This window comes from Poecilia reticulata, chromosome 14 (assembly GCF_904066995.2).
Source record: "Poecilia reticulata chromosome 14, P_reticulata-male-v2, whole genome shotgun sequence".
Classification (NCBI taxonomy): Eukaryota; Metazoa; Chordata; class Actinopteri; order Cyprinodontiformes; family Poeciliidae; genus Poecilia; species Poecilia reticulata.
In genome coordinates this window covers 12,994,309-13,009,477 of record NC_088843.1, presented here as the reverse complement: position 1 = coordinate 13,009,477, position 15,169 = coordinate 12,994,309, and the positions used below count along the sequence as shown (strand labels likewise).

The window sequence follows — 15,169 nt, the reverse complement described above, 5'->3', positions numbered from 1 at the left end:
CCTCCAGTGTTTTTTATTTTGAGCGTAAAACAGAGGTTGCTCTTCATGTGTTAAATCCACAGTGATTTTCTTACACCTCGCAATGGGCTTTAGAGCTTGTTGTTCCTTAGAGCTCGCGTTCAACATCAATTTATAACCTCCCTCACTTCTTTGTGTCTGCAGCTGGATGAGAGCGTGCATTTTTTATTTTTTTTCTAGGGGAGACATATAAAGAACCTGCCTCCCATCTGACAACAGTAATGTAATCATAAATGCATCACAAAATGGCATGGGACAGAACTACGGCGCAAAGACGGGTGTAATAGTCTTTCTCACACGGCGTTATATTTCCATTTTCTATGACACTCCGATGCGGCGAGGAATTACCATTTGGCTGCGCACCTTTGTTTCAGAGCTACAGACGGCTCCTGTGTGGAAAGTCCCAGAACTAATGACAGACTTTTAGCTGCTAAACTGACAAAAGTGTTGTTATTTGGGTTTTATCTTCAGCATTGTTTCAAAAACATGCTGCCTGGCCAGATAAGAAATTCCCTGTGGTGGAACCCTCAACAGTCAGGGAAGACAGGCCTATTCAAAAGGCTTCTCCGACTGTGAATAATAAAACAGGATCACGAGTCACATTTCACATGGAAAACTGGAAGACTCCTTATGCTAGAATTAATGAGAACTGCATTTATGTGATATTTTTGTTTCTCATTTTAAAATACCGTCTTAGACCGTAAACATTTCTTCCTCTCTGCCATACTCTGTATGCTCATTCATTCTTAATATTTTACTAAGCTTTTTTCTTTTCTATTTTTTTTGTACCTCCTCAAGGTTATTAGAAGACAGAGCCAGCTTATCTCCGTGTACACTGTGCAGAGGGCAGGGCTGACAGCTCATTATAGGTCATCTACATGAAAAGATCCATAATTACACTACTGTATGTACGGATACCAGACTTTATTGATCCCCATGGGAAATTTCTTTTTGTTGGCTATTGTGATGAATAAGGCAGTTGAAGGTGAGACCTTTGGGTCAGCGACTGAGATTCAGTATCTTGCTCAGGGACACGTGAACAGAGCTGAACATTGATTTTGTGCCTCAAAGAGCTTTCTTTAATTTATCTGTCCTAAAACCACTGCTCAATCTTTGCTGCATTTCATCGCTTTGGGTGGGAGATGTTTTAATAATTCAGCAAGCTGAGTGTATTGTTACAATTTCAGCACTGATGGCATAGCTATATCATCTTTAGAACTATGATTGAGCTGCAAGCAAACCTTCGAGTTTGTAAAATATAAAATTGCAGTGCATCAATAATAGTAAGGTGGTAGAAAAAATTAAAGCATTGTTTTCTAAAGTTTGAATGAAAAAAAAAATCTGAAAATGTTCTTGTGTAGAGAACATAAAACAACAACGTCGTTAAGACTGATAAACACACTAAATGTGACAGGGATAAAGTGTCAAGAAGATGATAGCAGGGCTAACTTATGAACAATGCAGAGGTGAGAACATCTTACAGAGCGTTCTTCTCTTCGTTCAACTTCTACATGTGTTTAATCAGTGAAAGGTTTATTGAGAACTGGTGCCAATCTCCAGTTGTCAACGGGCAACACTTTTTGCCAGTCCATTCCATCCAAGTTACGAATGCTCACACAAATATCACTACACATAATCCTGAACTGACATTATGATGGCTCCGCTGCTGGGTAGAAGTAGAGCAAACCTCAGACAAACATACTGTGTTATAATGGCAGAGGTAGTGTAACTCAATGCATTACCCGATAAATTTTTTGAGTAATTTTTGCTTTATCATCCAACACTGAAGCACATTCCTACATCAGGTCTGTAAAGTTATTTACGGGAAACAACGGTCAAATCAATGGGAAAGCCCAAGTCTTTCACAGCCAGAATAAGAAAGAGGGGAACAAAGTCTCATTGGATGTGAGTGTGAAAGATGTGTCGGACGCATTTTTGCACATGCAAAACGGGTGAGTAATGACTTAAATAACACTGGCTTGTGAAAACATGCCTTCAGAAAAAATGCTTAGATGTAAATACCACAGTTACTGCAGCACATGTTTTCATGCTGTCATAGAGGTGCCATTAGAATTTACCCACATAAAATAAGGTATGATTACCTTCACCTATTGATTTTTTTTATTTGACTGTCAATAAGTGTCCTTATGACAAAAAATGGGATATTTACTAGCAGTTACCTTTATGCAGACAAATACGTTTGCATATTCCCCACTGACAACGTTGGACCATAATTTCCTCCTTCATCAGCTGTGACAAAACACAGAAATGTTTATGGTAGTTCACTTCCTTCAGATAAGGGGCGTCTACTTTGGGACAAATAGCGACCGCCGCTGACAAACCCCCTAGAATGACTGACAGGTGGCATCATGTTAATCGTCAGAACGATAACAGACTTAAGTTGCTATTTAAATCTTTTGTTGAAAAGTTCTACATTTTTTCATATAACAATATTGCAATGTTAGAAAAAAAAAATCGCAGTGCTTTTTTTTTTTCCGATTGTTGTGCAGCCCAACCCTGAAAACACTATTCACTCCATGAAACATGGTGGTGGCACTATCATGCTGTTGGAATGCCTTTATTCAGCAAGAACAGGGAATGAGATCAGTTGATGGAGAGATGACTGTATTATAATTTTTTTTTTACAGATTTTTTTGTGACTCTAGTGAACTTCATATATAGCGACAAGGGAATAAGAAGAGGGAGAAGAGGGGAAGACATGCAGGTCCAAAGGTCAGGAATTGAACCCCACGAGGCTGCATCAGGACTCAATTGTATGGAGCTAATTTAGATCCATTGAAGTTCACCTTCCACACAGCAATAATCTTAAAAATATAGTCAGAGCTACAATGATATGATTAAGAACAATGCATATTAATTTGTTTGAATAGCCCACTAAAAATACCTAAATCCAAATGAGAATTTGTGGCTTGATCAACACACACACAAAAAAAATCTGTTCGAGCTCTTATATTATTCTATCACATAAAGTTTGTATTAAATACATAAAACTACAAACCAAAGTTTTAGCAACATATTAAAGTTCAAATGGTTTTGAATATGTTTGCAGTTCTGTGTCTCAGATAATATACGCTGCTGCTCTAATTAGATTAAATAATGAATAACGTTTTTTTTTCCCAGTTGTTACTCTTCCAATTATTGTTGAATTTTAAACAAGATGGACGCTTATGGTGCTGCACCGTACTCTGGTTCACACATCATGAAACTTTCAGCTGAATTAAACTGTGAATATATTCAAAAACATAACAATCAAGATTAATTAAATATGAAGGAGAAAATATGAAAAGTCATATATTATATATTCTTCCCATGAGACAGCTTTATTGCAGACGAATAAGATATAAATGTAAATTACTACTGAATGCCTGTGTCTTTTTTTTATTGTATTGTAACTTGTAAACAATATCAATTAAAATATATATTTGCTACAGTCTGTGTCCACTGATTTAGAAGAGCAATAAGCCAGTAGTACCTCTAGTGGCTTATTGCTTAATTAAATGACAAATCGGAGGATTGGTTTGCAGATTGCCTGAATTGACGTCAATTGGATTGGTTAGGTGACAGAGCCAAGCTCCGCCCCCTGTGGGCCAAGGTAGAGCGTGCTGAGAGAGGGAGGAGGGAGCAGGGGCTGAGCTGATCCCACGTGTGACGCTTTCATTCCCGGCTCAGTAATATTCTCATAGCGGGGCTTTGCATATCTCCTGCCCTATCTGTGTGTGTCTGTCACTGTTACTGTAGTCCCAGCCTCTATAGTTTGGAATAGATATGGAAGGAGACGGGAGTCAAGCCACGTCCGGAAGCCTAAATGATTCACAACATGACCCGGGGTAAGAATCTTTTTCTAAATTTAAACCTAAGGTACGTTTTTTTTCATGTTACAACATCTTGGAGAGGACTTCGGCTGCCGTGCTGGATTCGTCCTCGCGCAGTACGCACTTAAACCCGTGCACGGGTCCGTTCCCAGATGCAGTTTTAAACACCACAGCTTTGTAGCGAGAGTGGCCTCCCCCTTTTATGTAGATAGAGAGTAATTACTAAGCGCGAATGTGCTTTCATAGTCTCCCTTTATCCTTTAAGGTCGCTTTTAGAAGTAGTTAGTCGTCAAAATGGCCGAACTGACATCTGGACTCACTTCTGTTGTGTTTTCCCCTTACAGTAAAATGTTTATCGGTGGCCTCAGCTGGCAAACCTCACCAGGTGAGACTGTTATTCTCTTTTGTCGCCGTGTCCAATATTTCTTGTTGTTTTTTGTTTTTTTTGTCGCTGTGACTGAGTGCTCGTTAGCTGCTGGCGGTGTATGTGCGAATGTGCCCTGTCTGTGCAGTAGTGTTCTGTATGGGATATCTCTGTAGTGTGTGTGCGCACGATGTTATTTTTGATCTCCGTCCATCTGAAGTCCTCTATTCGACCCCTATGCGCATCGCGGGGTGTTCTTTCCTCCCCCCTTCCCTTCCTTTTTATTTGAAATGCAGTGACAACAGCGTTCCCATATGTTTTCTGTCAAATAACCCGACATATTCTCTCTGTTCACAGACAGCCTTAGAGACTATTTTAGTAAATTCGGAGAAATAAGAGAATGTATGGTGATGAGAGACCCCACGACAAAACGTTCAAGGTAAATACAGGGCTTTTTCCCTACTTTTCCTTCCCACTGCACATGACGATATCGCTTACTTTGACCGTGTTTAGTATTAATCCAGCTTGTGTGTGCGTGCGCGCGTGTCACTGAGTGTCCCTGTCTGCGCGCGCGCCTGCGTGTGGTTTCACAGCGAGCCAGATAAGCTTAAATGCTCGCTGCTGTAAAGCTGCGGCCGATTGCAATTTGACATTGACTTTGTGACTGCACCACAATGTTGGTGGAGCGTCGTCTCACTGTGTAACACACCACATAATGTTCAGCGCTGTCCCCCCCGTGCCTGTTTTAAATTTCTGCTATGATATATTAAAAAAAAAAAAAATTATAACAGTATTAAGGTCACATGAATGTTAGGATGTTTGTCTTTCACATTGTTTTAACTTACTTTGGGCAAAAAATTAAAAATGTTATTTTTTGAGTGAATTTTGTATGTATAAAAATTCTAAACTTCTCTGTGTTTCTGTTTTGCAGAGGATTTGGGTTTGTTACGTTTACAGATGCTGCCAGTGTAGATAAAGTCTTAGCTCAACAGCACCATGAATTAGACTCAAAGACGGTGAGTTTATGCTTTTTGCACTTACATAAGAGTTTTATTCATGTTCTGTCTTTGATGTGTTTTGCCAACTGTGACGTTTTTTTTCCGCTTTGCCTGAGGCTCCCTGGCCAAGCACCTATTAAGGTTAACAGGCTGCTTCAATCAAAGTCAGGTGCATTGGCTAAAATGTGCACAAGCTACAGGAAAAAAAAAACATGGATGTATTCACTTTTACTTGTCTGGTTGAAAGATGGGGCTGACACGCCCCCTCTTTCTGTGCTGCCACATGTGCAGCGTGCACATATCTGCTGTGGACACAAAAGGGCGCGCTGTCTCAGGGTTCAGTTTGATCACTTTTGATGCACTGATCATGTGCTTAAGAAGAATGAGCTTGATGTATAGTCCCCCTACACACACTGAAAACAATGTTTTTGCATTTACAATCCATACTAATCTTTTTAAAACACCCAACATGCCGTTCAAACTATCTATTGAATTTAATAAAATATAATTACATCGGATAAATGTATTAGCGTGGTGGCAATCAATGAGCAGCGACGAATTAGATGGTTGATGTTGCAAACATTTATGGTTGAAAAAGAGTTCAGCCATCTGACTTGCTTAAATAAGCAAATTGATTCACATACATTGAGATTTTGTGAGACGTGTTAGAGTTTCGAAATTTGTCATCAGATAAATATTAAAAGATTTTAGAGAGGTTTTTACAGTCATTGATTAGATGGGATTAAGCTGGAATTAAATTTGTCAGGGATTTCTTCTTCTTAATATCCAGATTTGGAGTCACAGTGTATGTAATAGCAAATGCACATTCAAGAAACGTGTTTGTGTGACAGATCTATTATTATTATTATTATTATTATTATATTAAAAAAACTGAGAATATTTTTCACCTGGGGAAAATGTGGAGAATATTTTCAGTGGTAATTTATGCTTTTATTTTCTCCATTCTAAAAGGGTTGCTGTACAGTGGACAGCAGACCCAGCATTTTTAGCAATTCTTTTAACTACAAGGTTTGCAGTAGTCTAGTTGCTCCTTTTTTTTATTGGGGACATTGACCTTTTTGGATGGCATTCAAAATAGCTCTTTTTTTCAAGGCTTCACTTCTTTAAATGGTTTTGTGGGTTTGGTATTTGTGCTGCTCTTAAATTGAAAAAAAAAAAAAAAGATAAAAAAAACATGCTTTTTTATTCTTTTTTAAATTATGCATAAAATCTGATCTCGAAAGCAAAAATTTAAAAAAAATTTGTTTTAGGCTTTTTCTTCCTCCTTCAAGAAAGATCAGTTCATTCCCGTCTCTCTCTTGAAGGTTTATTTTAGCCTTCCTTCGTAGAAACGTTTTATTTGTTGTGTCCTCTGCCCTATCGGTTCTATTACAGTGTTATGGGAAAATGGGCGATAAAGCCATACAGTGCCTTCATGTAGAGTGAAGGCAAGGTGAAATTACCAATAAGTAACACTAACAGCGTCCATAGAGGGGACTCCATACAGGCACGTTAAGAGGCTGTTTTAAACAGGAATGGGGGAGAGCGATTCAAACATACTTTGAATCCTGAGCAGTTTGATAACTTCAAGTTTGACATTTTGAATGAACAGCTTTGTGACAGTTTGACAGCATATATACTTACAGCAAAGGTCGGTATTGGGGGAGGAGGGTTGCATATATATATATATATATAAAAGAAAAAATATATACTCACACCTGAGAGCTGGCCAGCGCTGCTCCAGTCTTGTGCTGATGCTTGATAAATGAAGCCATTCTTGCTCTGTTGCCTTGCCCGAAGGCACCCTGTGAATAGTGGCAGGAAGAAATGGTTAAATTCCTCCAGTTGTTTTAATTGGTCTGTTAAGATATTCACCGGATTACAGCGATGACCTGCTAATACGTTATTCTCAAAGCACAGTTTTTTTTTTTTTTTTTTAGGTCATGGTCATTGATTGAAGATTTTATTCTTGGTCTAGTACAAAAGTTCATTCAGCCTTTTTTTTTTTAAAACTATGCTGTTAAAAGGGAAATGATGTCATTACTGATGACCTTTTGTTTAATCAGGATAAAATGCACTATTGGTTATCTAAATTTCCATTTGTGATGCTGGTAGAATCATTATACGTTGCACTAATTATAAAAGCATATAAAAGCATGCAAGTTAGTTTTTCATCCACTAATGGAAATGAGTTCTTGTGTATATATCACACCTATTCTAGGCTTGAGGTCATATTTGACAGACTTGTGTCATATATTTTATATCTGACAGTTCCTTACCTTGAGAACCAAACGGTGACATTTTAAGGTCTTACACCAGATCATCAATGTTTATCAAACCAAAAATTTCTGCTTTCCAACACACCTTCCTGTTTCTTTATGCTCTGAGATGTTTCCCTGTTTATTTATCTTAACTCTGCCAGTTTTTTCCCACCTTTAAAATCAATGCATATTTATTTAGACATATCGAAGGTATTTTGTTTCTTTTATTATTCAGAAGGAAGCAAAAAAAAAAAAAAAAAGCCAGAGACCTAGCCAGTGCATTTGTCTCTCAAAGGAAGAGAAGCAAATCCAAGATCGATAAATTGTCACCTGGTGGGCGCATGTTAATGACCGGTTTTGGAAAGCATAGTATTTATGATCATAATTTAATTAATTGGGCTTTTTTGTTTTATAGAATAAAAAGCAAGTTGGTCAACAATATTCTGAAATACTTACATTTGGTTGGTGGTTCTGTGATTATAGGTGCAATAAGTGACCTTGAAATCATACGCAAATTGTATGCTTTTTTAAAATTATTGTTTCATTACTTGCAGGTGTTGGTAGTCATGGATGACATTATCATTGACGTGCATTGGTACATGCTGAAACTGTTCTTTTCTAGTTTCTAAAGTGCAGTTCATCCGCGTGCAGCAAAAAAAGCACAAGCTGTTTGCGTTGTCCTTGTTGCCATTTGTCACTTTGCTTTATCTGCTGTGCTGTTTTGTACTTTAACGTTTCCACTATCAAGATGGCATTGCGTTAGGATCTATCATATCTTTTATAAAGTTGTACAGCAGTAGCAGCAAGAATTTAAATAAATAAATAAAAAATATTCGGGCCAGCAAAAAATGGATAGTTCTTGATGTGTTTGCAGATGCTGATTCGATACAAGTCTCCCACTTTTATAGTGCCCAAAGAAATCCTTATAGGTCCCCTTTTGTCCCTGGTAACCTTGAAAGAAGTGAGTGGCTGGAGGTGGAATGACTGTGAGCAAGTTTAGTCATGTCAGCAGTACACGGGACATTTCTTTTTTGTGTGTTATTTCCAACATTAAAAGTTTTAACATTCCGTCAAGCCAGTACAGAAAGGTAAGGCTTAGTACTTTCTCACATACAGCTTTATTTGGTACCATTTTATTTAGTTTTAGTTACTTCACGCATTTCTTTTTATTTTACAGTTTTATTTTTATAATAAGTATGCAGTGAAATAAAATTTTATTTAATTGTCATTTAATTAAGCAAAAGTTCTTGCTCATCAATGTGTGCCCAGAAGTTGTGTTCAGTCTTCATGGTAATCCAGCCAGCACTTTGCTACAGCAACATTTGATTCTATGAACAAATGGATTGTGGGAAAAAATGTTAACTAACAAAATATTACAGAATTATTGTCTAGTGTTCAGCTTAAAATGATAGACGCAGATAAGCAACTTACATTGATGATGGGGAAAACTTCAGGACCAAGAAGAGAAGTTAAGACGGCAACACTATCCTTTTTACTGTCACTTATGCACCTTATGTAGCTGACTCAAGCAAGCAAAATGTTTTCCACCTGTCTTGTTGGAAGTGTTTCCGGTTCCTATGAAATGGGTCTAATGCTTCCATAACCGCTTCAGGTGCTATTGCAGACGTGCGTCACGGCATCCGGTTGGTTATAGGTTTCTGAGCAGACTCACTGATATCTAATTTGAATGTAAGGATGATCGCTGCTCTCCCTGCCCGTCCGTTCAACTCGACTTAAAGATGTTAATGTAAACAGTTGGAAAACAAAATCACAGCTGGTTTACTTTTGTGCATGCAGTGTGTGTACTTTGACCTCTAAATAATATTTTTTTTTTTGCTGCCAAGCCTCAGCCACATTCCATGCATCTTCACCTGGTTTGCTCAGTTGGTTTGTTGCTTCCTCAGCAATTGGTCACACAGCTGCTCCTAAACAGAGACATTTATTATCTCCAGTATGTTATCAAGGTTATTTGTATCTCAATCATAGACAACAAAATAGGACCTAGCACTGCATGCTGTTGAACCAACAATAAGCATTTTTAGTGGCGCAAGAGTCTGCTGCAGCCATTTCTAAACCACCAGCAAAAAAGGTGAAATCTAGATTACTGGTTAGATTAACTTAGTTTACCTTTTTATTTGCTGAATTTGTTCAATGTCATAAATGGTCTTGAAGTCCTGTGTTAGAAAGTGAACTTTAAATGGTGTAAAGCTGAAAAGAAACTCTTAGAGCTGCTGCTGAAATGATAAAAATATCTGCGTCAGATTGGAGTGGATGTTTTATTGTACACTGAACTAAGTAAGCTATGCTCTAAAATAAGGCGAACATAGTAAACTAAAGCATCATTCCTAGAATTCATTGCATCAGTTTGTATATGAGGCATAAAATAAAGCCAAGAATGTGTAGAATACTAGTCCTGGGATGTAATTAGAGTAGTTGAATCACATTTTAGAATTTTACTGTAGCAATTAGTTGCATAAATGTATCAAATGTATTGGGTGTTACCATGTTAAATTACCTGTAGAAAATCAGTTCTTGGATATTTAATCAGGATATATAGGCCCCAAAAAACATGGCTAAGAATACACAAAAAAAGGTTTATGCTTATATCTGCCATGCAACTTACCACTTTAAAGCTTTTCAAAATTCATTTCTGTCATACAAACTTTCAAAGGTCATACAGTTCTGTCATATAGGTTGGATTATCTCTCTACCAAAATGCACACAAAATTTCCAAATAACTCCAGAAAGAATAATTGTTGCTGAAGCTGAAATTAAGGAACCAGTAACTGTGTGACCTTTTAATAAAATATCCAATCATGTGAAATTGGTTCATTTGCATTTGCTTCTGGAGGTGTCTTGACTGATGCAATTAAACTGCAGGGGTGTTCTGACCAATTCTGACCAGCAGTTTAAAATAATATTTCTTAAAAGCAAATCTAGCCAAAAGATTTAATTTAGGCAGATTTTCCACTAGTTTGATTTGAGTCACAGACCTAAGCTACTTTAAACAAACTACAGGCCTCCACTCCTGTTTTTTTTTTTTCATTGTTCTTCCTCTGTATTTTGTCCAGTTATGAAAACACTTAGGGAAGGATGAATGCGAATGAGACATATGGGCATACACAGCCGGAGGGTTTTGAAACTCACATGCTGGTAATTCAGAACATATTTACCATTTTTCATGATGTTTGGTTCAATTCAGATAGAAGCAACCCATAGCATCTGTTCAAGAAGATGTTTCAAGGCAGGGTGTTGTGAACCAGAGAGATCACAGTTACATATTTTTTTTCTGTTTCGCAAGTGACAAATGAAAAATGTATAAGGCAGCTGATTGATTGCTGGTTAGTTTATATATTTTTTGTGTTATTTAAAGCGGCTTTAATAATTGAGAGCATATAAAACATTGACGATACTAGAAATATTTCTAAATGGGAAATTAAGTGATTTTTGTCTTGATTTTTCTTGTCTTACATTATTCCAACTTTTATTATTAGTCTGCACTGTGATTCCTATTTTTCTTTAAGTCCTGGAAACTTCACCTGTAACTGACCCCAAGTCAGTTTGTCCTGACAATCTTGATGTTTCAGGTCTAAGCAGGAAAACAGCCCAAGAGCAAATCTGGAGCGGAGGGATGGATGAGTAGCGGCTCGATAGGATTTAGACATAAAGTCAAATTAGTGAGCTGAACCGACTTGTTCGTGTTTAAGTATAGCAGGTGCTCCATCTTCTGCAGTTAATTAAGGGAGATGGCAGTATTAGCACATGGAGGATCTGTCGCTTGTCAGGTACATATTGCTGGATGTTTGTCTAGGCAGTGATGTTGTAACTTTAAAATATTAGTCAGGATCATAATCATTATGATGTTTTTTTTTTTTTTAGAATGTGGAAGGGTGACAATTTGCTCACAGAGCATGACATCGGTTAAACCCTCATTGCAAATTTTGGGATCATAACAAACTGTTTCTTTTTAAAAGGTGTGTTATTCCACAGCAAAAAAAATAAATCAGTACAGATCGACAGCCCTGATATGACATTTTAATTTTGTGTCTGTTCTGTTGCTATCGCACATGCACACCTGTGGACCTGCTCTCTCTCCTATTAGGAAGAAGCTGTGAGCTTTGATAAGGCTTTTTCCTTTTAGCTTAAACACCACATCATCACAGTAACTTCGATATGTCTTAAGAGAGGAAGAGAGTTTACCCAGGAGCTGCATTAATATATGAAATCCTTTTGTATGATGTGAACTTAAGATATATGCTGGTTCTCTGCCCCGATCTCCCACAGTTGCATGCAAAAGCAGCCCTTAGAGACCCTCTAGTAAAACGCAGAGCCGCGGAAGATAAAAGATGGTCTGTTTGGAGGGGGATTCCTTTTGGTCTGTTCTCATTTCTTATGTTGACATATCAGGTTGTATAATGTCTCGAGGAAATTCACTTTTGCTCTTTGAGAGTTCATATAACAAAGGTGTATCAGAACTTAATTCGGGAAATTCTTGCATTGATGTACCATATAGAGTTGGAGCAAATATATTAAAGTGCTTCACTGGAAAGCTCCGTTTTGCTTTCGGCTACAGCTACATAAGGTGCCTCAACAGCAGCACATCATTACCATGTCAGTAATCGTGCCTATGTGTGCCGTATGAACTGAACCGTGCAGACTGGTTAGATAGTTAAGATTTATCTGAGGCACTCACATTGCAAAAAGGCACACATACTGTAATTGCAGAGCTCTTTGAAAATGGCATCACATTAGTGGATGCCAGTCAATTGTACATAACAGGTTCTGCTACCATGAGATTGCTAGAGTAATTGAATAAATGGGAAAAAAGGACCTCATACGTTGTATAGACAGCTGTTGATAACAGCTGCTGGTAATAATAATACCCAAATCTATATAAGAGATAAAATATTTTCTCACCAAAAAGCATGTCATTTGCTAGGTGTGCATTAAAGATTTTGCCCTGGGTAAAAACTGTCATTTTGTTGTGCATTATTGAACAACAGTGGGTGGAAACATGGCTGATGTTATTGTTTACATTTGAACCCTTTCTTCCTTCAGCTATAGTAATTCCTCTCAATAACTGTTTGATGCTATGGTCTCATCTTCCAGCCTGCCATGTTTTTGTTCCATTTAGGTTAAGGTAAATTGTTCACTTAACTTCAAGTCTGATTTCTTCTCGTGATATTCTTTTCAAATGGAGGAATACAATATACGGTTAATAAAATATTCTGCTGTTGTTACCTTCCAAGCAAATTTTCATTGAATTGACATAGAAATGTCATCTTCCATTTAAAGAAAGGGTAAATATGGTTAAAAAATGATTGTTGAAATGAAGTCAAAATGGATATATTGATGTTTTACTTTGGTTGATCAGAGGAGCCAAAAGAGGCTGACTATTTGGGTTTTAAGTACAGTTTTCTGGCCTAATGGCCTAATGAACGCTAGAAAACCTTAAGGAACCGTTTTTTGGTAAAAAGAAAAAAAGACACAATTTGGATGTCCAGAGTTGGATGCTTTCTTCTTTATTGATCTTCAAATTAAGTTACTGTATTGCAAATGTTCAAACTTAACCAACTGACATTTGGTAGTATTTTTTTCCTGTGTAATCCCTACTCTTTGCAGTGTTATACAACACCTGATTTTAGGTTCATGGACATTGACAACCAGTTAAGTATGCAGTGGCTTAGATGTTATGCTAGGTTTCTTTGATACATTTTTACCTCTCTGTTTGAAACCCATTTGTGGCAGAACTAGAAAGGCTGTGGCTGATGGCCAACTGGTTGGAAACTCAAACATAAACACATATATTTTTTTCTGATCAGTTAAGATCCTACACCTAAGAACATCAGGTTATGCTGAAAACGACACTCTTCAGTGCAGAAGTTGTTACAGAAGAAGGAAGACCCAGAGGGTTAATGAGGTTTTTAAAACTGAAACAAGACAGTTATAAAATTCTCAAAAGCTCCCTAATGTAAACGACTAAGTGCATTGCCTTTTCAACAACTGTGCAGTCATCTTGAGAAAAATATTATGGATGATATAATTAGATTATCCAGTGGAGGGTTTCATACAGATATATGGCTTTGTGTGCCAAAAACAAGAGAACAAACTAGTGTTTCTGTGTAGTGAACATCATGGTCACAGATGTAAGCGAGGCCGTAAGGAGACAGTAGATGGTGAGAATAATTGTAAACAATGAGAGCTGTCACAAAGATCAGATGCTGCTCAGGGCAGCATCTGAAAGGGGTGGGCCATCCAAGTACTAGAAAATAAAATATATCTTATTTGTCAGTTGTCCCTTGAACAAGTTTGCTACTACTTCTATGCATGTGTAGTAGAGTAAGTTTTCCTTACTGGGAGACTACATTACCTGCTTTCTCCTACAAAAAAATCAAATAATTGCTTGGAGAGGGCAGAAAGGGCTTTCAGAAATGTGTGCACAGTTATATTTCAAGCTTGCGAAGTTAGACATAGTGATTAATTGTGATTAAACACAACCCCAAAGAGTGATTAATTTGATAAGAATTTGTAATCGATTGACAGCACTCGTTTTAATATTGGCATTTTCAGTGTTTAGTAGCTAAACACTAACTTTTGCTATTATAGAATGCCAAGGACATCATAAAGCGTCACCTCTGTTGAGACGATGGATTGTGACATCACCTCTTCTTCTAATATAAATAACTAATGACCACCCATAGCTGAAATACATTTAATGCTGCTAAATATAGTTTTTAAATGGATTTCAGAATCAAAGCTAATTGGTAGTGCAGGTCAGCACTTGACAAAACCACTTGCATAACTCTGATCGCTGCATGTCTAGGCACAATTTGCTGGACTCACGAGTTTAAAAACTCTTAAGATATTCTTTGTTTATTCTCCTACATTTTTCAGAAACATGTTTTCTGATGATCATCCTTGATACATGCCTCTTTCACATTCAAAGAAACTGCTAACCTTAGAGATTTGCATATCTTTTTCACTTAGAAATATTTTCGACGGATCTGTGTTGTAGAGTGTATCCCAGCATACATTTAAAGTTACACAATATACCAAAACTTTTTGCATAAATTTAATGGAAAACCATTCAATAATCGGACATAAAAATGGCTCCCCTATCTTGGGAAGAAAAAAAAAAATACTGATTTGGATAACAGCAAGTATAGAAAATATGCTAATCATGCCTTATTAATATTAGGTTCAAGATGTTTAATGGAAAAATATATAGTACTGCACAAACTTGAGTGCAAGAACACTAGGAAGTATACTCAAGTGCATGTAATACCACCGAAACAAATGCACTGCAGGTCCACTTAGCCGTTCCTAAACCTAAGTGTCTTACATAACAAAAATGAAAGCTCCAGGAAGGAAGTATCAGGTGAAACTGACACAACATTTCGGTTTTGATGCTTACATTATCCAGTGCAAATCAGAATGCATGTACTACCTCTTGCTCTGATGAAGCCACTTTGTATTTAAAAATCATAACATAAATGTACAGCCTTGGGAAAATAGATTGCCTGAAAGGTCTACATAGGGTGTTCTCATGGCCTAATTTTTATTTCCTTCCTGTAAGTGTGATTTAAATAACTGAAGTATAATTTTACTGGATTTCTGTACATTTAGTTGCTTCATCTTTCAGCAGAAAACTAACCTTAATTATCCACTGTGTTTAAGTGCTTGCTTGTGCATGTA

At 37.2% G+C, this 15,169-nt stretch overlaps 1 protein-coding gene across 6 annotated transcripts in view; it reads left to right on the top strand.

Annotated features, from left to right (window-relative positions):
- Positions 1–3,542: 3,542 nt before the first annotated feature.
- The window catches only part of msi2b (musashi RNA-binding protein 2b), a 305,034-nt gene continuing 293,407 nt past the window's right edge, over positions 3,543–15,169 (top strand). For 2 of the 6 annotated variants that reach the window (XM_081615801.1, XM_081615800.1), the window contains exons 1-4: positions 3,545–3,866; positions 4,196–4,236; positions 4,573–4,654; positions 5,147–5,231. In XM_081615801.1, the coding sequence (XP_081471927.1) occupies positions 3,805–3,866; positions 4,196–4,236; positions 4,573–4,654; positions 5,147–5,231 (270 nt within the window). In that variant the 5' untranslated portion in view covers positions 3,545–3,804. Of the gene's footprint in view, positions 3,867–4,195; positions 4,237–4,572; positions 4,655–5,146; positions 5,232–15,169 lie in introns of all 6 variants that reach the window. The other 4 variants (XM_081615805.1, XM_081615804.1, XM_081615802.1 and 1 more) reach the window with 3 other exon arrangements.